Source organism: Centruroides vittatus, unplaced genomic scaffold (genome assembly GCF_030686945.1).
Source record: "Centruroides vittatus isolate TY-2023 unplaced genomic scaffold, ASM3068694v2 contig_2747, whole genome shotgun sequence".
NCBI classification, from domain to species: domain Eukaryota; kingdom Metazoa; phylum Arthropoda; class Arachnida; order Scorpiones; family Buthidae; genus Centruroides; species Centruroides vittatus.
The window spans coordinates 1,421,307-1,445,474 of record NW_027121750.1 but is presented as its reverse complement, the minus strand read 5'-3'; the positions used below and the strand labels follow the sequence as shown (position 1 = coordinate 1,445,474).

At 33.2% G+C, this 24,168-nt stretch overlaps 1 protein-coding gene across 2 annotated transcripts in view; it reads left to right on the top strand.

The window, feature by feature from the left end:
- Positions 1 to 5,072: 5,072 nt before the first annotated feature.
- LOC136971997 (transmembrane protein 33-like) overlaps positions 5,073 to 24,168 on the top strand; it is a 31,210-nt gene continuing 12,114 nt past the window's right edge. The window contains exons 1-6 of one of the 2 annotated variants that reach the window (XM_067266534.1): positions 5,073 to 5,192; positions 9,116 to 9,190; positions 15,944 to 16,038; positions 17,113 to 17,297; positions 19,648 to 19,715; positions 20,520 to 20,653. In XM_067266534.1, the coding sequence (XP_067122635.1) occupies positions 9,131 to 9,190; positions 15,944 to 16,038; positions 17,113 to 17,297; positions 19,648 to 19,715; positions 20,520 to 20,653 (542 nt within the window). In that variant the 5' untranslated portion in view covers positions 5,073 to 5,192; positions 9,116 to 9,130. Of the gene's footprint in view, positions 5,259 to 9,115; positions 9,191 to 15,943; positions 16,039 to 17,112; positions 17,298 to 19,647; positions 19,716 to 20,519; positions 20,654 to 24,168 lie in introns of both variants that reach the window. The other variant, XM_067266535.1, reaches the window with a different exon arrangement.

Below are 24,168 nucleotides of genomic sequence, written 5' to 3'. Positions count from 1 at the left end.
CTTATCCAAATTCATTGTCGTGCCCCTCTCACGTAAGACACAAATGTCATTATGTTTTACTGGTGGCTCACTATAGGTTGGCATAAACAGGTCACGCACAGGCTGCCAACTTTTTAGATACGACCTGATCGAAATTACCCAGCTTTACCTTACACTTGCTGGCCTAATCTGTAATAGGCTGGAAAACACTACAGAGGATTTGCCTAGTAAAGCGGCTTTAATCGTACTGAAAATATAAAATAAACTAATGAACGCTATTTGTCCATTGTCCCATACAACTTCGTCTTATGTTGATCAAAACTTCACCTCGAAAACAAGGTATGTTCCTTGTTTTCAAGGCCAAGCTAGCCTCCGATTGCAACCAGCGCTACCTTGTGGGAGCGCTGATCCGATATTAAATCGTAGTTTGAAGCTTCTTGTATAATGTATGACGCCCTTTTTTTTTTATAGCTTATACCCCCTTTTCTGTAGTCTGCCGGCGCCGCTGGTACAACTACTACCGTATCGTGTTGCATGCCATGGCTTTTATGACATTGCTGCTTTCTTCTGTGAATTTCCAATAAATTAACTATTAAAGTGCCTACTCGCATTACTTTAAATTTCTTAAAAGTTTGTTTTCTAAAAACAAAAGTTCTTGGAATTATCTTTTATCAATCTTAACAGCGGTTACAATTCAACTTATCAGCTACAAGTTAATCATGACAGTCCAATAGAATAGCTTTACGGGTCAATTGTTTGTTTTTAAAATAGATAAGTGTCACGAAAATAACTTTTATTTACACTATTACTCAAAATAAACCTGTTGATAAAGCTACTTTTTAGAAAAACTTTTAACTTACTTGCATATTAAAATCTTAAAAACACCGATAAGGTTCACGCGATTATATAATCTATGTTTACTGATAAGTTCAAATTAATAATCTACAGGGAAATAGTAACAGGGTAAAACCCCGTTAATTCGAAGATTAAGAGATAAAAGAATCTCGACTACGAATTAATCGGTTTAATACCCGATTATTGGCCGTAAATTTCCCATTATCGAGCCGTTATCAGGAATCTGTTCATAGAATTATTACAAAATTGAAGAGTTACGGATCTGTCACAAGAGGGCGCCTTTACGTCTCAATAATAACGCTGGTAACATACTGTATCAGTAAAAGAATGCCGATGCCAAGTTATAATGGTGTTGTGTTCGTTACGGAGTCGTAGTTTTTGTTTATTTTGTATTCGCTGTATTCACACGGAATATAAAATAAAATGAAGTTCAAAGGGTGAAGAGTACACGGAAAAAAATAAATTCGAGTTAAACGCACTGAATTAACGAGGCCATATTATATGTTAAACCTTATGTAGTGTGCCCGAGACCTGAAGGCAGCTTCGTGTTAACGCAGTTTGACTTAGCAAGTTATTACTGTATATAAAACAGTTCTATAAAATGCATTCTTGAAAATAATGTCTCGGATGGCCGTGGTGTCGGCTTAAAGGCCGGATAAAACGCGAGATAAATACACCAGCGTAACGACGCAATTGATGTCACTTTCGATTTAGAAGTGACTCTCGATATATCACATCGAATTTGACAATATAATGTCGCATTTTACTTTTTACGAAACGTAAAGCATTATTCTGATATAGCAGCCAGTCACAGTTACAAGGCACTCATTATTCGACAATATGGCTGCCGAGAGTATAAGCCTGTCGTGTGCTCGTAAGCAGAATGGGGAGGATATAATTGCGTAAAATAATGAATTGTTTTTGGAAATTATAGAAATTATAAGTGCAGTAGGGCCCGCCATACGCGCGACAATATACCTATCAAGGCCAAGGTCTATATAAAGCCACTTACGCGATAGCCTTGAACAAGGTCTACCTTGTTCAAGGCTATCGCGTAAATTTGCGTAAAATAGTCTATCCCATTAATTATTAAGTATTTCTTATAGTAACATACTTATCAATATTTTTATATAAATAAGGGAAATAAACATTATTAATATAATAACCAAAGTATGTTTGTTCGCGGCTTCATTTGTTATCTTTCTTTCTCCACAGATGGCGCTACTTCATAAGGCGTTGTATTATTTATTCTTTTATTACGTTGTTATTAATAATAATTTTTATTTAGAAGCGTGCTATAATGTAATTCCTGCTAATTTTTTTGCCAATCCAACGTAAGTGACGTCGGAAGTTGCATTTTTTAAAAACATTTTGGCAAATGGCGTCATTTTAAATTTATTATTATTAAATTTAATTTTTAAATGTTAAATTAAGTAAAAATAAAGCATCGTGGTACCATAACAATAAATTTTAGAAACGTTTCATTGTAATCACGTGACATTCTATAATCCAATCAGAAACGAACCTGTTATTTGAAATAAATTATCTTGCGTCAGTTATGTTCCGGATGGATCCACTTCAAATTCGTAAGAATCATCAGCCATCAAAAGCGGAGTTTCGTTTTTACACACTTCTTACCTCTTTATATGCGTTTATTCGTTGTGTGTATACGGCAACGCGACACGCGGGCGATCTACCGAGGGGATGCCTCCCGGGATGTCCTGTTGTTCTTTGCCGGTTTCAATGTTGAACCAGACATACGAGTTCGGGATTAATTAATGGCCCGCACGAATAAAAACAAAGGAAATGCTAATGTACTGTACATAAAGTAGAAGCAAAAGCATTTCCTCTGTAATGATTACCTTATACTTCCGAACAAATGCTTTTGGTAAAAGGTTCTCTACTCTCATATGACACGTTTAAACTCGTCCATGTGTTATATTTTATTAGTTGTATTCAATTTATATTAATCGTACGCGTGTTGGCCTTTGTTAATTAGTGTAGATATCCAAATTTTGCAATTTATTAAATGAGAAATGCATTTGGCATCGCAAGTAGTTTTCATGTTTAATGTGGGTTTTCTTTTCGATTAATGTACTCGTCACCACGAAGTCTAGGTTTTTCTATTTAAACGCGAGTGCAATCGATTAGTGGTATTTGTTTTGCCACAGCTGTTTTTGCTCCCATGACAGAATCTGTTGTAGAATATTTTGTTTAAAGATCACACTGAACTATTATTTTCTTCACAAAATTGCTCACAGTTCGCTACATTACTTTTGACTGCTCTATACCAAGTTCTTCTCCTATGCCTTTTTGGAATCCAGGATCGGCTAAATATCAAACATATTTTCATTTTTTGTAAAGAAGTTAGTTCACCGCCGCGTAATTTGGTCGTCACTCCTAAGAAATTACGTGCCGACCATTCAACACTTTCTTCTTCAAACTTAAATGAAACGTTGTAATTATTGACTTGTGCAGAGGAACGAAGAATATAATATATATAACCTTCCTTAGATTAACTTCTTCAGACATGGTTAAACATTAACTAAAAATAAACCTAGATAAAACCATACTTCTTGCAGTTGAGTCTGCAATTTGAAGGATATACTTATAATTCGAAGTAAATGCTTACTTTTATTCATACGGAATACGTATTACTAAAGCTTCATTCGAAACCATTTGCTTCATGCCCACAAGTATAATGATTTCACTCAAATTTTACAAGGATAAAGTGATGCTTGTTTTTATTCATATAACTCCACGCAAGGCAATCATGCCACGATGCACGAGATAAAATTGCGGATTACTTTTATTGGGCATCATTGTCTACGTTAATGATGCCCAAACTTTTCGCTTGCGGACCAAATTGTAAGAGACAAGTCAGAAATATTTTGTACCGTACAATTCACGTATATACAAAAAGTAGGTCCAATTCTATCGTTTATAAGTAATAGCGAAGTTGAGGCCGAAGTTTTAAACGCGAAAACGTGTACGTCAAACGTTCCTCGCCGCTTTCCCGTAAGCTTAGAAGTTTGACAGTGGCGTTTGGAATGTCGAGCACGATTCCACTGACTTTCCAAACGGCATTGTCAAATTTCTAGGCTTACGGGAAAGCGGCGCCGAACGTCCGACGTACAAGTTTTCGCGTTTAAAACTTCGGCCTCGACCTCGCTAATGTATCAGATAGATTCTTGTGCCGAATTTGAGCACCACGTGTCTACTTTATCAAACGGAGATCGCCCAAATTGGAACATAATTCGACTACTTATCGAAGCTATAAAAAGTAGCAACTTAGAAATCACTGGATAAGAATTACGAATACTTTTCGAAGAAGTAAAGCGCCTTCAATCCAGGAACATACTTGCGTGATCTGATAAGGTGAAAACATACACTCTGGAACTAAACTGAAAATCGAGTAGTGTTTCAACTTTTTACTCGCTAGAAAATTTTCAGTTAACATGCAACCAATGAGACACTATTATTTTGATGATGCAGTGTTCTCACAGTGTAGATAGCCGCGTTATGTTAGTTAGAATAATGACGGTTAAGTTCGGTTTCAAGTTTATTTAATAGGAGAGAAAAACTTTATGAAATAGAAGAAATCGTGGGATAAGTATTAGTTATATTAAGTAAGTTTTTATAACATTATTTCCCAAAATTATCTTCGTCTGAACAGAACAGATACCAACAAAGCTATCTCGTGTATCCAAGGCGCCATTACTATAGATAGCGATATTTGTTCATACATTTCCGGTTTTGACGAATTTTACGCGTGTTCCTGGCCTTACAATTACGAGTAACTCGTATCAGAACGTTCGGCGTTTTTCAACCCGCGGCTGCGATGACGGGACAGGTGGTTCGCAGGCAGACTTAAATTAATACAAATTAAAACCCTATTGAACGGCGTTGCACTTTTAATAGTTTACTTCCAAATTAATTAATTATGTTTCCATATATATATATATATTCAAAACATGTTTTTAGAGTTATTATAAATGGCACAATATGTCCCAGATGTCAGTAATACCCACGTAGGTATTAAAAAAATTAGTCCTAAATAACTTAGTGGTCCTTGGTCTTAATAAGGTTGAGAAACACTACTCGCATTATAAAATAAGCAATTATAATTATTATCGCCGCAAAAAAAAACACGTAAAAAAATCGATAACGAAAATGTTTAAATAGAAAAATGGCCGACTCCCGTGTAGTGGTTGCCAGTTTTCGACGCTAGGTGTCGGGCGACGAAGCGAGGAAGTTATGTCTTCCGTAGTTCCAGTTGGAAAGATGAAATCACTCCGTCGATAATTACAATTGTCGGCTTTCATTGATTTACAACGAAATTTTTAATTCGTCGCAACGTAAGTTGGAACCCGTCGTAATAACCCGATCCTACTTAATTGCCAATCACGTAATAAATATTAACGGTATATTCGTTAATTCGTTTCTAATATATATATATATATATATGTGTACTTTTTTCCTCTCGTGTAAAACTGTACATAAATAATTTGGCATGTTTAATTACAAATAAAACAGTTCGTAGCTTCGGCGTACAGAAAACTACAGCCGTTTCATTTTTTCCTCCTGAATATTGCGGGAAAAATCACGCGTAAAACACGAGGTGTTTATTAATCAATTACAACGTTATGCGATTTCGGCTTGTGTTTGTTTGTACGTAAATGACGTTTAAAATGTAGGCAGGTCGACAGAATTCTGTCGTATGCATTCGATACGCCACCGAGTTTACTGTTTTAATCTCTCGAGATTATTAATGAAAGGTAGGATTGATAAATGAGAAGTAATAAACTGCTGTTTTCGTTAATTTCACCTTTTTTTCCTATGGCTAGAATGTAAACAATATTCGCTAATTGTGGGGGAATACTCGTTTCCTGTGTTAATTTTTAAATTATTCCGTTACGCTTCCGTATATAGGCCGAATAATATAGTGAAATATGTTTACTTTCTACGGGGTGATTTTGTTCCAGACCGAATAATCTGTTCGATACCTCGTGATTCTGCAGTCGCATTTGAATAACGTAATGTAAGACGTACCTCGGTCGATCCGCTTCGTGGCGAAACGAAGAATCGTTCCGTTCGTTTTTCGTGCTTAGCTTTTCATTTTGTGTGGAGGTAAACCACGTTGCGGGCATTTGCAGAAAATTTTCCAAGGGAGGGCACAGCTTGGAGACAAATAATTATGCCAATAAATTCCTATATATTTAATTATTTAATTTCTTTTCGGTACATTTACGGTATTGCGTCGATATGGTTTATACAATACGGTATTGCATCCCTACGGAGAGACGGACGGTGACTGCGGTCGAGGGTGCGACGTTACTTATTCTGATGGCTTTTACTACTACAGTTCGGAAATTTTTACTCTATTCCGTGAGGACGAGTGCCCCATTTTTCTGGATGCCCGTGATTCTGATATAAGTGTTCGGTCCCGAGCGAATCGTCCCATATAATTAAATAATGGAAACAAAATTAAAAATACATACATAATTTTAACAAATAAATATAGGTATTATTTAATAATTAAAAAGACCACGTATAAAATATCTGTTTTATCATCTTACGGAAAAAAATTGTTAGCAAAGGTTTTTTCGGTATGTGAGTTGGCAAGTAACTTCTTAATGGCGACCATGTAGATTTAGAAGAATAAGTTTTATTATATATTTGATGTATTTGTGTAATAAAACTCTAAAATTGTATTTTTATTGGGTTATAAATAGTTTGTTGTGATGGATTAAATGTCCTCCTCCTTTGAGTATGCTTTGAAATGATGCTTTAACAGCTATGATTAACTTATCAAAATAAACTTAGAATTATTTATTGATATAAAATAATATATTTAAAAATAAAATTAATCTTTATCCTCATTTCAATCTTATTTTTTTGATAAACCATGTTTTATATATTCAACAGAAGAGAGACATTACAAGATTAATTCTGTTAAGTTAAATTAATAGAGTTTAACATAATGAAACAAATGAAGGGCTAAGATTGGAAGCTTTAATATGAAAATAAAGTGTACAAGCATGCAAATTATAAATATTTTAAGAAATATATAGCATTTTAGCTAGATATATTTGAAAGACATATGTACCAATTAATATGAACAAATATTTTACATCAGAGATTACATTTGTTTTTATTGGAAATTTAAATAGAAATTGTTTGATTTCTCTGTATTTTAGGAAATTTTTTGTGAAAATTAATATTGATTTGCAATATGTATATTGTCCATTAGTGTGAGACTAGGTCAAAGTTTGTAGACTCATTTATTATGGTATAGAACAGCAATGGCAAACTCATATATCAAGATACCTGCATTGAATGTTTAGAAAGTATTAGGTTCTTATAAATTATAAAAAAACATTTGATAGATTTTAAAACTTTGCATATTTAGTGCGAAAGCAGTGTCATAAAGCTGCTGTTAAGACTTAAAGCCATTAATTATGAATCTCAGATAGAAAAATTATCACAAACAACAGATTCTCCATTGTAATGGAAACTCATATTTATCATTTTGTAATTATTTTCATATATATAGTGTACTTTTTTGAAATTATTCAAATTACATATTCGGCCTGCAATTTGCTGTTATTAATATTAAATTCAGTTTGACCCACCTTTAGTAAAAGGTATGAAACTGCTGCGATAGAACATGCAAACTGATAAAGTATTGATTTTTGCCTTACGTTTTTAATCAGTCAACGAATGAATAAGTTTTCTATTGTGCGACATTGTATTTGGCACAGACATTTATGAATAATGAAAGAACTTGGAAGTGTTATATTTGGTGATGACTAGAACCTTTCTTTTGCTTGTTTAACCGTAAACTAGTTGCAAACCTTGGGCTTAGAACAGCGATTCTTTTATTAATTTCATATTATTGTTTCTTATATCATTATAGTAATTGGCATTTCAGCTTTTTGCAACTGATTTTCGGTTACTGTATTTACATCCGCTTATAATCCCAAATAGAATGTATTAGTATTGAGAAATTGCAAAGTTTAGGATTTGCTGCTTAAGGTTCTATATCCGCAATAAACGTAAGCTGTGCGTATGTATGAAAGGGTAATTAAAGTTAAAGCTTTGCACAGAGGTTTGTTGTTATAATAATTTTTCTTACTTTGAATTATTTGTGTTTTTATTTTTATTATTTTTATAGGTAATACAGAATGCTAAACCTGTAAAATTCTATTATTTATAGTAATGATGGCCCCACGCTTAGCCAAACTTTAGACTAGTTAGGAAACATAATGCCAAATTTATTAAAATTTTATGTGTGCAATAGTGTTTTTAGTCATTTAGTCTTAGGTATATGCATGGAAGGGCACAAATATGGCAGTTCAACATAGTAATCTTCTTACAAAACTGGTCTTGCACGGAGATTCAAATATACAGTTTTTGTCAGCATGGGAATTATTTTATTCTGTGGCAATGTCGTGCTTCTCTTCCGCGACAATGCTCGATTGCACGAAGTTCGAAAGATTCCAAATTTTGCAGAAAATCTATCGGAAAATATTGGACAGCTTTCCGTATAATGGATTTAACAATCATTTTCATTCTTTTCTTGCTTTGAAACTATTATTTTACAATATTTTCTCTTGTGACAAAGATATTAAATATGCTGTTTGCAATTCATTCAACAAGGACGTGTCGTTTTGATAACTAAAACATGTCACTGCATATAATAAATCTATCTATTCCGAGTACACAATTTGTAACAGAAAATATTATGCTAATAATTCTCCTTTATGCATTTTTAAATTGCATAATAATAAATAAATAAAACTGACAATGACAGATTCTATTCTCTTATCTTCGTATTATTGATAACCGTTTAATATGTTTAATTCTTATCCGTTGGATGGCTAACGTAAAATAAATTATATTTTCCGCGCACGTTGCAAAGCTTTTGTTGCTTTTTAAACATTTTATTATTGATTAAATACGGGGCGATGCAGTTAAAGCTAAATGCAATAGCCGAATATTACACTCACAGTAAATATGATATATGTAAATACGAAAATGGATATCAAATATACATATCACTTTATAGTTATCAATAGCTCTTGACCGATTAGAATAGAACGTTGTCTTTAAATGTTTTTGCATTTAATTGATAATACTTATAAAGGTTTGTTTCAGCTTAGGAATAGTCGCATGTGTTCGTACATATATAATAAAATATAAATTATTAAAACTTAATTATTCTTTGTGATTAAAAGAAATTAACTTAACTTTGACAGGTATTTTTATTATTAATTAGATTCAAAAGTTCATCATGAATGTAGCTGATGATGGTAACCAGCAAAGGAACAATGAAGGTTTGCAGGCTGTGTTGGTATGTAAAATAAAATTTTTATTATGTTACTCTATTCAGTTAATGTAACCCTTGGTGCCAAGATGGCGGCTTGTCTCTGATTTCAGCAAGGAAACAGTGGGATGCACGTTCTAACCTACTAACCTAACCTATTCTAATAAATTACCATAATTATTAGCAACCAAATTATTAGAATAGGTTAGAACGTGTGTCCCACTGTTTCCTTCCTGGAATCAGAGACGAGCCGCCATCTTGGCACCAAGGGTTACATTAACCCTCTATTCTATTCTTTTTAGCTAATATTTTAATTATTTAGTAATATAATCTTGTGAAAATTTTGAAATAAAATCTCAACTGTTGTAGGTTTATTCACTTGCAGTATTGTCAACATAAAAATATAAATACTAACAATATTCAAGCATTAAGATCATTTTTTTGTATTCAGAATTATAAAAGTCTGGAAATCTTTGTATGTATTGGTTTTGTTTAATTTTTAAAATGTCTGATAAATGAATGTGCTGTGTCTGCATTATTTTCATTTTAAAATTAAAGATGCTAACATGATAATTTCTTTTCAATGTCTATATAGGGCTGTCTGTTAATTACGTGTGCAGTTTAAGGAGGAAAGAAAGTGCTAAAAGCACAGTACTATACATCATTGTACACTATGGGGAGAGAAGGGGGCTACATGGACTTTTTAGTGGTATTGGTAGTGCATGAATTTTTCCTATAAATCTGGTTACTAATCAGGCAAATAAATTATTAGAAAATTTTTGAAGAACGTTATAACATCATTTCTTTACTGTCAGGGGAGTCCATTTACTGTTATACTTTCGGCAAACTCTTCCTCCCCTGCATCGGTTGCAGTGGCTGGTGCACATTGCACTCGTTGGGTCGTGGATACGGCGAGTGCTGGTGAAGCAATATGGCCACCTCCATGGTTATATTATTTATTATTATTATTATTAGCACCATTTTTACTACTAATCTGTATTAACCCAAAGTTATTTTGACAAAATAAGTCTGAAAATGCAAATATAGAGCTGTTTGCTTCTGTCAAACTGTTCACCAGTGCATTGATTGTGGCTGAGACTGATGCATACTGAGATGTATCTAATATAACCCAATTGTAACATTGGTTACAATAGAGATTTCATAAACTCAATGACTTCATCTTAGTCTCTTTATTTTTATTCTGTATACATCTTAAAATCATTTTTAAAGAAATTGTTTGAAATCCATTAATGCTTATATCCTGATATCGTTACGCTGATAAAATAATCTGCAAGATAATATACCCAAATAAAAATTTATAATTCAAAATTATGAGAGAAAATCAATTGATTTTAATATTATGTTGGTAATTTCTAGCTAGTTTCCGGGTTAAAAAAGTATAATTAAATCTCTGAATTTAAAATCCCGATTATAAAAGTTCTAGTCTAGATGTTATTACATATTACAGAAGTTATTTGAATTTTATACAAGTATGTGCCATTTAAAAATGGGGATGTGTTTCAAGAAACACATTATTAAGTGAAAATTGTAGTGGATACTTGTACAAATCTCTATGGTGTAGTCTACTACTTACATAGGTCTTAAGTAACACACATACAAACGTATCTAAAAATATAAACGGTATAGGCAACTATAAATTTTTTCAGTTCTATTATAATCTTATACTATGTTTGCACACAATCCACGACTCACTTCGATCTCAATTTGCCTACAACCTGGATTGTGACTGTCGCCAGTCGAACGTCGTGCCGTTCGCACAGGCAGTCTGCTCGAGAAGAACCCGGCTATTACACGCGATGATAAAACTGACATATCTACGCGGTAAGTCACTGAACACCAACAAACAAAATGGAAGTTTTGGTTAGAAATATATACAGTAGTTTTTCTTGCCATATATCTAATAATAGACGGATGTCGTCGTCTCTCCAAATACAGTATCTTTTTTATTTCTCTGTCGATAGCTCGACACGTATTCTGCTGCCATCTTGTATTTTCTCATGCACGTGGGAATGTGGGATCTCTCATATGACTGGATCTAGTTTCAAGAACTTGTTTGAATCGATCGTGATCGAACCTCGTTTCGGTTGAGGGAGGTCGCACCGAGGCATAGTTGCCGACCTCGGTCACAATCTAGATTGAAGTGCTCGGTGCGAACGGGTTATTATGAGACTGCTATCATTAAAGTTGTGCATAACTGTAGTGGTATAGTTTGATTTTATTTGAAATAGTATATAAAACAATTCTATAAATATATAAACACAATTAAGGCATCCGGGGTTTAAGGTAGATTAAATGATTTTCAAGACAACACATCTCGTAAATCCTTCTGTTGAAACTTTTAAATGAATGTTTTAAAATTCCAAATACTCAAACGTTTTAGAATGCATCTTAAACATTCTTTTGAATTTATGTAGGATCTGATGACGGGATGTGTTGCCATTTAATCCGAATTAAAACTTGGACCCCTTAATCGATTCTTGTGTTATACTTTTACATCCCACAGAGTCATGCAATGTGTTTAAATATATAAATACAACAGCAATAAAGAACTTCCACGGGATTCCTTTCTCTGTTGTCGTCATTGCAGCATGGAACTTTATTTTTTAATAGATAAAAATATTACATTATAAATTTAATAAGATTTATCAATAAATTTATAATTAATAGTTGACTTTACTATTTATATATGTATGAAATTCATTTAACTATTAAGAAATTAAAAGTTTGTGTAATATATAACATGAATCTTTAATTTTTTAAATGATGATATTTGCCAACATATGTAACTTTGATCATAATTTTCCTGTAATTTATCTCACTGTAGGAAATTATGATCAAAGTTAAATGCTGATCTTTAAATATCTTTGTGTAATAATTTTAAAATTTGGTTTTTTTGTTCCTATTGATGATAGGACTAATATATTGGGAACATTTGAACCAGTGGCGTAGCGTGGGTGTCAGCCACCCGGGGCAGAGGAAAATTTGCCACCCCCTTATTTAGGTATCTCAATTTAAAAGACTAAAATATACAGTAATTCTAAAGAACTTTTCGGCAAGAACAATCATCATTATTGTGTATTGTACGGGTGTATTGTATTATTATTATTTATTGTGAAATTTTGCCGTCTCCTAAAAGTGCCGCCCCTGCCGCCCCCACTACACTACGCCACTGATTTGAACTATATAAATTGTTTCATTTGTACGTAAACATCAAAATAACTGAACTTTAAAACTATTGAACTGTATTTGGTATAAGCTCGTAATGGCCAAACTGCTGCATTCAAGTCACATCTGGCTCTTCTAGACTTTTACTGAGGTTCCCATATATTTAATTATAATAATTAAATATACAGGAATACTTATCCATTATATAAAATGCAGTTTCAATAGGGAACACGGCTCTTGTATTTCTGATTGACAATACATGGCTCCTGTCGCGACAAGGTTTGTCCAGTCCTGGTATATGCTATGAGAATAAACACATCTTCATTGACTTTCCGACTGTAGTAATTAACAGCACTCTATTTTCATTATTTCTGGTATGTTTTCAGTAGAATACCTCTTACAGATTTTTTTTTTGTATTTAAATATTAACAAAATCTTATATACAACATTTTCAAATGTTTATCTTGGAATTTCACTGCGTAGTTGTTGATGCAGAGGTTTAGAATTAAATTGTTTTAAAATTTCCATATAATATCTGCATTTTTGTTGTTTAATGTTAAATTCCATATTTCCATTTCTATATTTTTCATTTTTATTACGTTGTGTGTTGGATATCAGCTCTTAATTTTTTACATAAATAAAATATGATTGCTTTAGATAAGCAGTAAGTACGAGAAAATATTCCGTCGGACCAATCATAAAGGCGAGATCAATCTCTAAATGTCCGTTTTCTTCTCGGTGTTTTTTTCCTTTTATAACAACAATGCTTGCGGTTCAACCATCTTTTCTCGATAAACTTATCAACCGCAAATAATCACGCTTACTTATCGGATGATATTGTGATCATATGATTCATTAAAAGTTTTATGAACTGGCAAGAGTCAATAATCTATGCTACTTATCAAAAACGTTAACACCCAATAATTGTTTTGTGTGTCATACACAAAACAATTGTCTTTGTTTGTTGTTGTCCTCTTAATCTTTAATTTTATTGAATTATTCCTTAGTATTTAGAAAATTGCTTGTCCTCTTTTTATAATTAAGGTACGCAAGCAAAAACAAAAATACATTTTGATTACATTTTCATAATTTTTCTAATGTATAATAAAGATAGATGATTGAGATTTTGCTTTAATTATCTCAGTTTGGTTCTATACGCTAAGTACAGAACAGTTGTTGAAATAAAATTAACATGATTTATATCTGAATTGCAATTTTGTTTTCTTTACTACTAAAGATTTCTATTTAAGGCATTCCATATTTTGTTCCTTCGAGTAGTTTGATTAATTCCATATTTTGAGCATGGGAGCATCAGAAAAATCTTGATCAAAATAAGAGAGAAACAACTTGCAAGAGTGGCTTTAGATTACTATCAAGTTTTGCACTGCTGCACAATAGTGAGGTTGAGACCGAAGTTTTAAACGTGAAAAATATGTACGTCAGACGTTCGGCGCCGCTTTCCTGTAAGCCTAGAAGTTTGACAGTGCCATTTGGAAAGTCAGTAGAATCATGCTTGACATTCCAAATGCCGTTGCCAAACTTTTATGCTTACAGGAAAGCTGCACCAAACGTCCGACGTACACATTTTCACGTTTAAAACTTCGGCCTCGACCTTGCTAATATCTTACATTGTGGGGCAGTGTAAAACTTAAAAACAGTCTCTAACTCAACAGTTCTGTTTTATTTGGGAAACTCGGTCATAAAAGTAAACATGATAAATACTGACTTTAACATTTTAAGGTATTGTAAATGTTGTCTATTGACTGTTGTGATTGGCTGGATCGCCAGGCAACTGAAGTGATAGCCTTGCCACTTGGGAGACCCGGAATCAAATCTGAACGGTTCGAAAAACTCCAGGGATTTTTACAGGATGGACCCCCACCGGAGGTGATGAGATGTGGGCCCAAAATATATCGTGCCCATCTCTCTCATCATCCAGCCATTTCATTTTGGGTCTGGCCAAACTCATAATGGGCTTTCTAAAGAAAAAAAGACCCTCTTAGTGCCTACAGGACAGAAAGAGTTAAAGGGGGGAAAAAGAAAGACTGTTGTACTTGTAAATTATTGATATTGTTCATGTATGCACGTTTCTTAATAGAACTATTTAGTTGGACTTGTGTGCTTGCCCCTACAATTCTGTAGTAGCAAGCACACAAGTTCAATTAAATAGACAAACAAGTAGACATGTTCAAGTTTTTTCATATCTGTCGTAGGTTTGCTAGGTCCATAATGTGATGGCAAGGTGGCGAGGGACGAGGTCTAACATATCTGTTAGACTATCTGTGAAGAATTACCAGAGATTTTTTGATAGCTCTGATTTGTTTCTGCGTTTTCCGGAACGTTAGGCCAGCACCTTAAACCCTCGGTCACCCAGTCTTGCTACCGATGGTAACATAATTATGAATATTTGAAAATGCAGAGGAAATGAGGAACTTTGAATAAGTATTGATAACGGAAACTTTGCCATATTGAATTTGTAATACGAATAAACATTTTTAATTCACTTCATTTTGTTGCATGTAAAAAATGTATTTGAAGTTTTATATTCAGTCATTTCTTCAAGATTGAACATTGGTTATAATATGTTTTTTCTGTTATTTCAGAAAAACGAACTTAGGTTAATTTTTGTATTACTTATTGATAAAATTTTATATTATTTAGGAAAATTATTTACTGGTAAGTGTTTTGAAAAATTCATTTTTTTGAATATATAATTATTATGACACAAATTATATACAGTATTATACGGGGTGTCCAAAAAGTTACCGTGCAGTGTGAAATTTATAATGATCTCAAAGTTCTAATACGGCATTGCATACATTTCCGTACATATCAGTTTAATGACTCGACCTGCAAGTTCTCAAGCAGTGTTGCAGATACTCCCAAACTGGTAGGCCGTCGACTTCGGAAGAGAAAGTTCTCGAGATTGTGACGCCGAAGAGATTTAAACCGTTTCCACTGCATAATAACTTTTTGGACAGTCTGTACTAAGTAAAGCTGTAATATAGTCTGGTATATTATTCATGCCAAGTAATATTAAGAAGTAGAACTCACTGTGTATGGTGTTACAAAATATATTTCTTCCGAGTGCTTTCGACAAATGTATTTCCATCCTCTTCGGGCAAATAAAAGATTTTTATGTTGAACATGAACGTTCGAAACAGAGACGAACACAGGAATTTAAATGAAACGAGTTTTTGGATGCCATTCGATATGAATTCGCTACAATTTTCAAATGTGTGTGACATTATGAATGTGCTATATCGTTTTATTTAAATTTGTATGTGTTCTTCTCTGTTTCAAACGTTCGTGTTTGATATAAAAATCTGTTATTCGCCTGAAGATGACGGAAATACATTCATCGAAAGCGCTCAGAAGAAAAAAATATTTTGTAACGCTGTACACAGTGAGCTCTACTTCTTAGTAAAGCTGTAAATTAATTAATGATATTGTAGTTTTAAAAAATTTAATCTGTTGTTTCATTAAAATATTTATTCCTATTTCACAAAATTTGTTTAAATTTATACCGAAATAGTTCGTAAAAGTAAATTTTTAATATTGTTTATGCTTGCAATTAATTTGTACTCATTTTAGGATCACATGTTTAATTCGAAAATCGATGCTACCGTCTGGTTGACAAGAGTTGGCACTGTAATTTTCTTTTTATTTTGTCCATTTGCAATGATTATGTAAGTATAATTTTTTCTTTTCCGTGCGACTAAATATTTATTTTTATTTGAATAAAAATTAATAGGTTAATTAATAGATATGATAGACATATCCATTACAAAAACCCATAACATAGAAAACGTGTAAACTAATAAGTTAAATACTCAGAATTTGCCAATGATATAAAGTAAATGTAGATAATGGAGAGATACCTACTGCTTTTGTAGTATTTAATTACCCAGAAGTCATACCACAAAAGTCCGGAAGTGCTAGGTCTGAATAGCGAGGTTGAAGCCGAAGTTTTGAATGCAAAAACGTTTACGTCGGACGTTCGGTGCCGCTTTCCCGTAAGCCTAAAAGTTTGACAATGGCGTTTGAAAAGTCAGTGGAATCATGCTCGACGTTCCAAACGGCATTGTCAAACTTCTAGGCTTACAGGAAAGTGGCGCCGAACGTCCGACGTACACGTTTCTGCGTTTAAAACTTCGGCCTCTACCTCGCTAATAACTTCACATTCTTCGCATTACAGAAAACAGCCATATTAAACACAATTCCCATGGTGAGAAAATTCAGGCACAAAAATAGCTTATGTAGCTATGCTTTGATCTTGGTTTTGCATAGTGCTAGGCATTAGTATCAACCGAGTAGTATACACTCTGTAAATAAAATACAATAGTAATAATCAAAAATTAAATTTTAATTTCTAATGTCTAATTCTTAAACTCGGGCAAGTGTAGGATTCAAACGACGTAACATTTCGGTTTATTTGCCCAATAAAAAAACCCCTTTTAAGTGGTTATAAAAGTGACTAACGTTTAGTATTCTACAAAGATAGCAGCCCAGTGCTTACCTCTAATCAAATCTTCTTGTGTATCGAGTATTCTTATAGCCTGAAAATCTCTTCTTTAGTTAGAGGTTTGGTGTTTAAGAAAAAAAATCAAAATTTATCCTGTTTTTAAAAAGTATTTACGAATGAAAGTTTTATTTATTTATATCTTCGACATTAAATAAAGAAATGTTATTAACATTATTACAAATTAATAAACTTGAAACATTTAAAATATGGTTATTAAGTTTTTATTTTTTAATTTCAGTGGTAATCCCTGGGGATGTTACAAGAGATCATTACTATGTAATGCAGCGGCCTGTTCTTTATGTCTTCATCAAAATTTACAGAATGTACATTTGAGCGAAGACTTCTTTAACCTTTTACTTATGGACGATTGTTTTCATTATTTGTTGTTTTCGTTGACTTTCTTATTTTCTCATCATTCTATTCGTATCCTTTTAAGATAAAATTATTTGAGATTTTACAAATTCAGAATACGCTGTCTTCCGAATGAGATACCGTAATTATGTTAATTATTATCCGAGAAATGGTCAAATTTTGATAAAATTGCCAGGATGATAATTATAAAATTAATAAACAATTTAAGACTATACAATAACAAGTCTTTCGATTCCTTTCTCACACCTCAAGAAAACAATAGTCTGACGGCGATGTCGACCTTTTATTAGAGGATGCTCATTTGCCTCACTATGCAAAACATTATAATAAATAAAAATATATTGTATATTTAATTTGTGTCGTCACCAGAAGGAAGTTTTGTAATGTTTTACATAGTCGGGCGGACGAGCGGCCTCTAATAAAAGGTCGACTCTGCCGTAAGACTATTATTTTCCCGAGGTGTGAGAGAGGATGTTGAAAGACTCATTATTATATAGTCTTAAAAATTAATAAATTGTTTATTAATATGGAAAAATGCATGAATATTTATAAATCATTACAGTAATTGTTCAAGTTTCATCTTCCGTCTGTGTTCAAATGTCTTGTCTACTTCTTCTAGGAAGTGCCTTAAACAAAAATGGTGACTCCACAACAGAGAAGGCATTTCGTGTTTTGCAGTTTGCAAATTTGGAATTGTTTTGTGGTCTTCTGGAACTGTCATTTTGAAAATATCTCTGAAACTTATGTTGCAGAACAGATAATACTTTTGTTGCGAAACTATTGTTTTTGTTTATAGCGCTTCCTAGAGGTAGTAGACAATGAGATATTAATGCAGATGAGAGACGAAACTCTGACAGTTACTGTATCGATTAGTGTATATTGCATAATTCTCCGGTAATAATTAACAGAATTACAGTATATAAAATGGAAGTAATTATTATATCATAATAATTTAATGCAATGTATATTTTATTATTAATTATAAAATTCTTTTAAAATATAAGTTATTAAGTACAGTAAACCTCTGCTAACTTGGACTAAGATGGGGAAGTTGTGCAAGTTTACAAAAGTTCAAGTTAGCAGGGTACTCTCTTCGAAGAAGTTGGATATACAGTACAGGGATATATTACAATCAGCTTTGTACCGAAGTTTTGCGGACCTTTTGTAGATTATACTGCTTAATTATTACAGGGAATGAGCTCATACAAGTTTTCACTACAGTACAATATACAGTCTTCAGTAAGTCTATTAACTTACTGACTACAGTAATATAATGCACAGTATCGCAAATACTTCTGGGCGTTGAAATTACTCGTTAGTTATAATTTTTCTATTATCAAGAAATTTTAAATTACTGTACAATTCTTTGAAAAAATTTGTCTAAGTTACTCAGAGACCAAGTTAGTGGGGTTTACTATATAATATTTTTGCTAGTAATGTCTTAGAGTGCTGCTTTACAGCAATTAAAGATACACAATTTTTTCTTCTTTACAAATAGATGGAATTTACTATTGAATTTTTGAAAATAACACATTTATCTTAGTTAAAATGTAACCTTAGCATAACATCTACAATAGCAGACTTTACGATGACTTTAATCGTGACTTTAGATAAAAAGTACCTGAATATTTTAAAAAGTTTAACTTAATCAAATATAAACAAATATATTTAAGGTCTTTTCAGACTTTAAATATTTAACATTTAAATAGTGGGAACAGTTACCAGACAGTATTGTCTGTTCGTTGAAAGACGGCCTTCGATAAAAGGAGACACATCCTCAGTCATTTTGTTTTTTACGTCGGCTCCAATCAGTCGGCTTTGTCGTGACCAATAGAGTAACTCATTTAATTTCATTTGTGTTTTATTCTACCTGTCAGTAAGTACTATGCACTATTAATACTTTTTGTTCCATCTGCAGGTACAGCATAATGGTGCATTCCAGCCGAAAAGTAGTCCTTTACATATATATTTCTTGATTTGTTGTGAAACCGTGTTGTATTGTCTTAGAAGTGTTGAACACAAGATCGTGTTAATAACAATCACATGGGTTTTGCCACCTTTATTTTGTAATTTTGTTTTGTGTTTTGTAATTGTGTAATGGTGGAAAAAGCCATGTGATTGTTATTAACACGATCTTGTGTTCAACACTTCTATATATATTTCTGTTAGAAATATTGTTTTTCAGATGTTGCACTTTAGTCTCTGCATAAAACAATGAAAATGTTTATAAAATTTTAACAGGGAATACTCCCGAAGAGATTAAAACAAAAAAGACAAGCGCTATCAATGTAATTAACGTTTTCGAAACAGTATTTCAATAATTAGCTTTAATATTTGTAATGTTCTACAGTTTGTTTGTTTATTTACTTGCATTAATGATTTCTTCTTAACAAAATAACAGTCGTTCTAATATCATTAGTGTTATATAATTTGTGGAGTTGTTCCCAATATAGTCTCGAAATATTAAATGTAAGTATATCACTGAAATGTATTTTTCATCTTTATATTACTCTAACTCAAATTTGATTATAGCGTAAGAAATTTATTTGTATTTAAAGTATGAAATTTATTAATGTAAACATATGTTCAATCATACGTTTATTAATGAAACATCAGATATATTTCTAGTAAAAATTACTGTTTTAATTTAGCTGTCGGAAGTTTATTGTATCGTAGCAAAAGATATCCTAAATGCTTTGAATACGAAATATTTGAAGTTTAAAAAACGTTGGCACGGATTCTTTAGTGACTTTCTCGGTACTCGAACAGGAGTTTAAGGGAACCAGAAAGGAAGTTGCAAATTTGTAAAGGTTAGAAAAAGGGCTAAAACCTTATTTTTGGGGATGAGTTTTAAAGAAAAAATCATAAATGCCAATAATAACTGCTTTTAATAAGCTAATATAGATATGCCCTCCTAACCCCTTTATTTCTCTCCTTGTCTTATTATCTCCAAAATGTAATAACATCAATGCCCCAGAGGCAAGCTAGGGTAGTGTTCAGTGGTGCATTATCGTACGGACAAAATGGGCATTTGTCTGGGCCCCACTAAGAGGAGGCCCAGACCAATCTTTTATAAAGTCATTACCGTACTAAGAATATCAAAATTTAAATTTTTAATGTAACTTCTGTGCCGGTGCAACCTGTGCCTTGCCACACCGGCAGTCTAGGGTCCTTGATTTCCGGCATGGTACCGGCACGGCACAGAGGCCGCGTTAAAAAACAAATGAGGATATTAATTTTTTATTGAATCTAATTATTATTACATTTCTATAGAAATTAGGAGAAGGCACGTCAACAATTGGAAACTTTTTCAGAAGTGTAAATGAACATCATGAAATCTACATACTGACTCTGGTTGCTTGGGCCGAAGTACTCATCATGCCACTTTCCATTGTCATGTTATTGACGTAAGTTTTATTTATTATTACGATTTAAAACATATTAATAAGAATTTTATTACAGTTAAAGAAAATTTATTACTTAATGTATTTAAAATATAGTAAGCAGTTTCTGGAATTTATTCATATTATATTCAGTTTTTATAAATTATTCTTCTTCACAAATACAAAAGAAAGGCTTTAAATAAAAACGTTTTTAATAGAACACATTTAAAATTATTTTAACAGAGAAAAATTAAACTAAAATAGTTTTTATATGCAGTCCCAAGTACTGTATTTATTCTATTATCAGCTGACACTGATGGTAAGCCAACCCCAGGAAAATGAAAATTTATTAATCAAGCATAAGGAATAGATTTTACACTATTGTTCAGTTGCCGTCGTTATACTCGGATTTGTCGTCGTCTTCCTACAGAGCATTATCTTGTGCTGCCAAGTGCATTCGAGATTGAACACGTTTTAAACACACCAGCGATGACTTTTCCACGAGTGCATACAAAATTCGCGAAAACTTATCTCTGGCTCAAACAAAAAATTTTTCAATATAAGAAGGGGAAATGTCTCAAGGGACATTGCATCCCTTGAGACATTTCTTCCATCTTGGCATCAGTTTTATTATATCTTGTTTATCAAATAAAATACTATTTTCTGGGTATACGGTCTAACTCACGGGACCAATTTAACTTTGTCATTCAGTTCGAGGCTTTGCTCACCTAGGAGTTTTTCGTGGGGCCAAATGGATGAAAGTTTAGAAAGGCCAGGTCTGGATCGTAGGGTAGATGATGGTGATCTCAGCTAAATTGAACAGTTTCAGCACAAATAGTAGTTACAAAATGTGGATGATTATTATTGTGAAGCATTCTGACATTTACACTGTCCTGTGCTGGGACATTAGACATAATGGGAATGACACAATTTTGTCAATGTATTAGTGTAGGTTGTGGTTTCCACAGTGGTTCTAGTTAGAAGAAAGTCCACCAGGAGAATGCATTTTCCAAAGTATCCTCACTGGTGTCTGTTTTTGCAGACCAGGTTACCGAATTTCTTCAGTGGCAGGGATGAGGAGTGTTTCCACATCCTAATACATGAAACTTCTTTGTACCATACATATTTTGCATTTTTGCCTAATTATTAAATTATTTACAAGAAAAATTCTTTGTATTATTTTTTTCCCTCTCTTCTCATATAGTTACAGAAGTAAAAGCAGAACAGGTCACACAAAACTGTAGGAATGATGAGCAGGTTTGATGCAGAGAGTGAAGGTGAGGATAGTTGGTTTTTTTCAGGTGTTGCACTGCTAGGTGTTTTTTTTTTTTTTTAACTCTTTCCGCCCTGTGGGCACTAAGAGGGCCTCTTTTAGAAGGACCATTATGGGTTCGGCCAGGCCCACAATGGGGCAACCGGGTGGTGAGCGATGGGGCCCGACATATCCGAACGGACCACCCCCTGAAAAATACCTGGGGATTATTCGACCCGTTCGGATCCGATCCCGGGTCCCCCAGAGCGGTAGGCTGCCACCTTGACCTCTCGGCCATCCGGCCCACTGCTAGGTGTTGCAGAACATTACTCAAAGCTAAATACCAACCAAATGCCGAAATTCTATCTAGCTAGTTTAAGGCTAATTATTAAATAAATTATGTAAGCAATTTGACTTTAGAGGGAGGCATTAGACGTATTAACATTAATAATTATAATTTTTAATTAATTAATTAAAATAATTTAGAACCGCTGGGAGAAAAAATCGGCCTGGAGCGGGACTCAAACCTACAACTCCTGCTTACCGTGCAGATCGTTGCCAGTTACACTATCTGGACCTCCAGCCTGATCTCCTCTTCCAGTGTATATAAGTTAACTATATATAACCATCGACGGTTATGATTTTTTCTCCTGGCGGTTCTAAATTATTTAAATTAATTAATTAAAAATTATAATTATTAATGTTAATACGAGATGGCATCTAACGCCTCCCTCTAAAGTCAAATTGCTTACATAATTTATTTAATAATTAGCCTTAAACTAGCCCGATAGAATTTCGGCATTTGGTTGGTGTTTAGCTTTAATATATCGGGTTTAGAGATGTTGTTTATGAACATTACTCAGTTTGACTTTAAAGTCTAGAGGCCTTCAGTGATTACAGATCTGATTGCCAATGATTAAGTTACAATCTCTAGAACTCTCTAGTGCCATTAAAAATTAGTTTGAGGTCCCCTGTTGGTGGGGGCCCCAGGCAATTGCTCTTTTTGTGCATAGGATAACATGCCATCAATTACATGAAATAGTCCTGCCATCTGCTCAGCATAGCCTTGTTTAGATTTTGAGTGTGCTGCAAGGGGGGGCCAGTTGACTTTCTACCTGAACTTTTTACCATAAATTATCACAATAGTCCATTTATTGTCTTTGGTGATTGATTAGTTCAAAAAAAGATTTGTTTGGTTGTTTTATCGGTAAATCACAGGCAGATATTGTGTCTCAGATTTTTCAACTCCATTGATGTACCTAAACGTCACAGCATATGTATCCTAACATTCCTTAGTTGTGTAAATCACCAACAATAATCTGAACATTAAATAATACTTCTGCAATTTCTTTGGTGGTGTAATATGGATTCTCTTCGATTAATGCAGTGATTAATGCTTCGATTAACACCATCATCAAGAAGCAAACAATCTTTTTAATCAACCCAATAATAATTTGGTAATTTCTAAGTTAGATCAAAGAAAGATTTGAAATATGTATAAAATATCTGTAAAATTTAGACGAATTTCATAATCTTATATCATTCTGATTCAACAACAGAATTAGCCTATTTCTTTATATAGTACTAGCAAAGATTTCCCAGTGTTGCTCAGGAATGGAAGGGGTTGAGTTGTCCTCATTATAGGGTAGTGTATGTCTACCACAGGGTGGCAGATAGCAACTAATTTTGGTACAGATTGATCAAAAGGTTGGCTGGCAATTCATGGAGGATGAAATTGGGGGAAGTGAGGGTCTGAGTTTTAAAGTAGCATATATTTTTTGGAGGATTGTAGAGACTGACTATGCAAAATTTGTCCAGATCACTCAAAAGATTTAGGAGTTTGGTAGGGAGATGAAATCCAAGAGATACAGTGAGAAATCCTAGTTTTATGGTGGTAGTCCATGATACCAGAGAGTAACTATGTGGAATTTGGTCCAGATTGGTTAAAGGGTTTGGGAGTTTGTACAGAAGATGAAATCAGCAGGAAGAATGAGGGGTGTGAGTTTTACAGTAGCTTACGTACCATATATCGGAAAGTAATAAGCTTTCCAATGTTTCCTTGAAATGGATGTATTTTGTGACAATTGTGACTTTCTTCTTGGCATTTTATCGTCAATAAGGCTCGCTTGCACATGTGTACACCCGAAAAGTAATCAAAAGAATTCAATTTATGTAGGTAGATGTCTGATAACATAACGCTAATTCATATTTGTAAATAATGGTACGGTAGGACTAATAGTAAAACAACAAACGGATAAAAATGCTATAGGACTACTTACAAAAATTT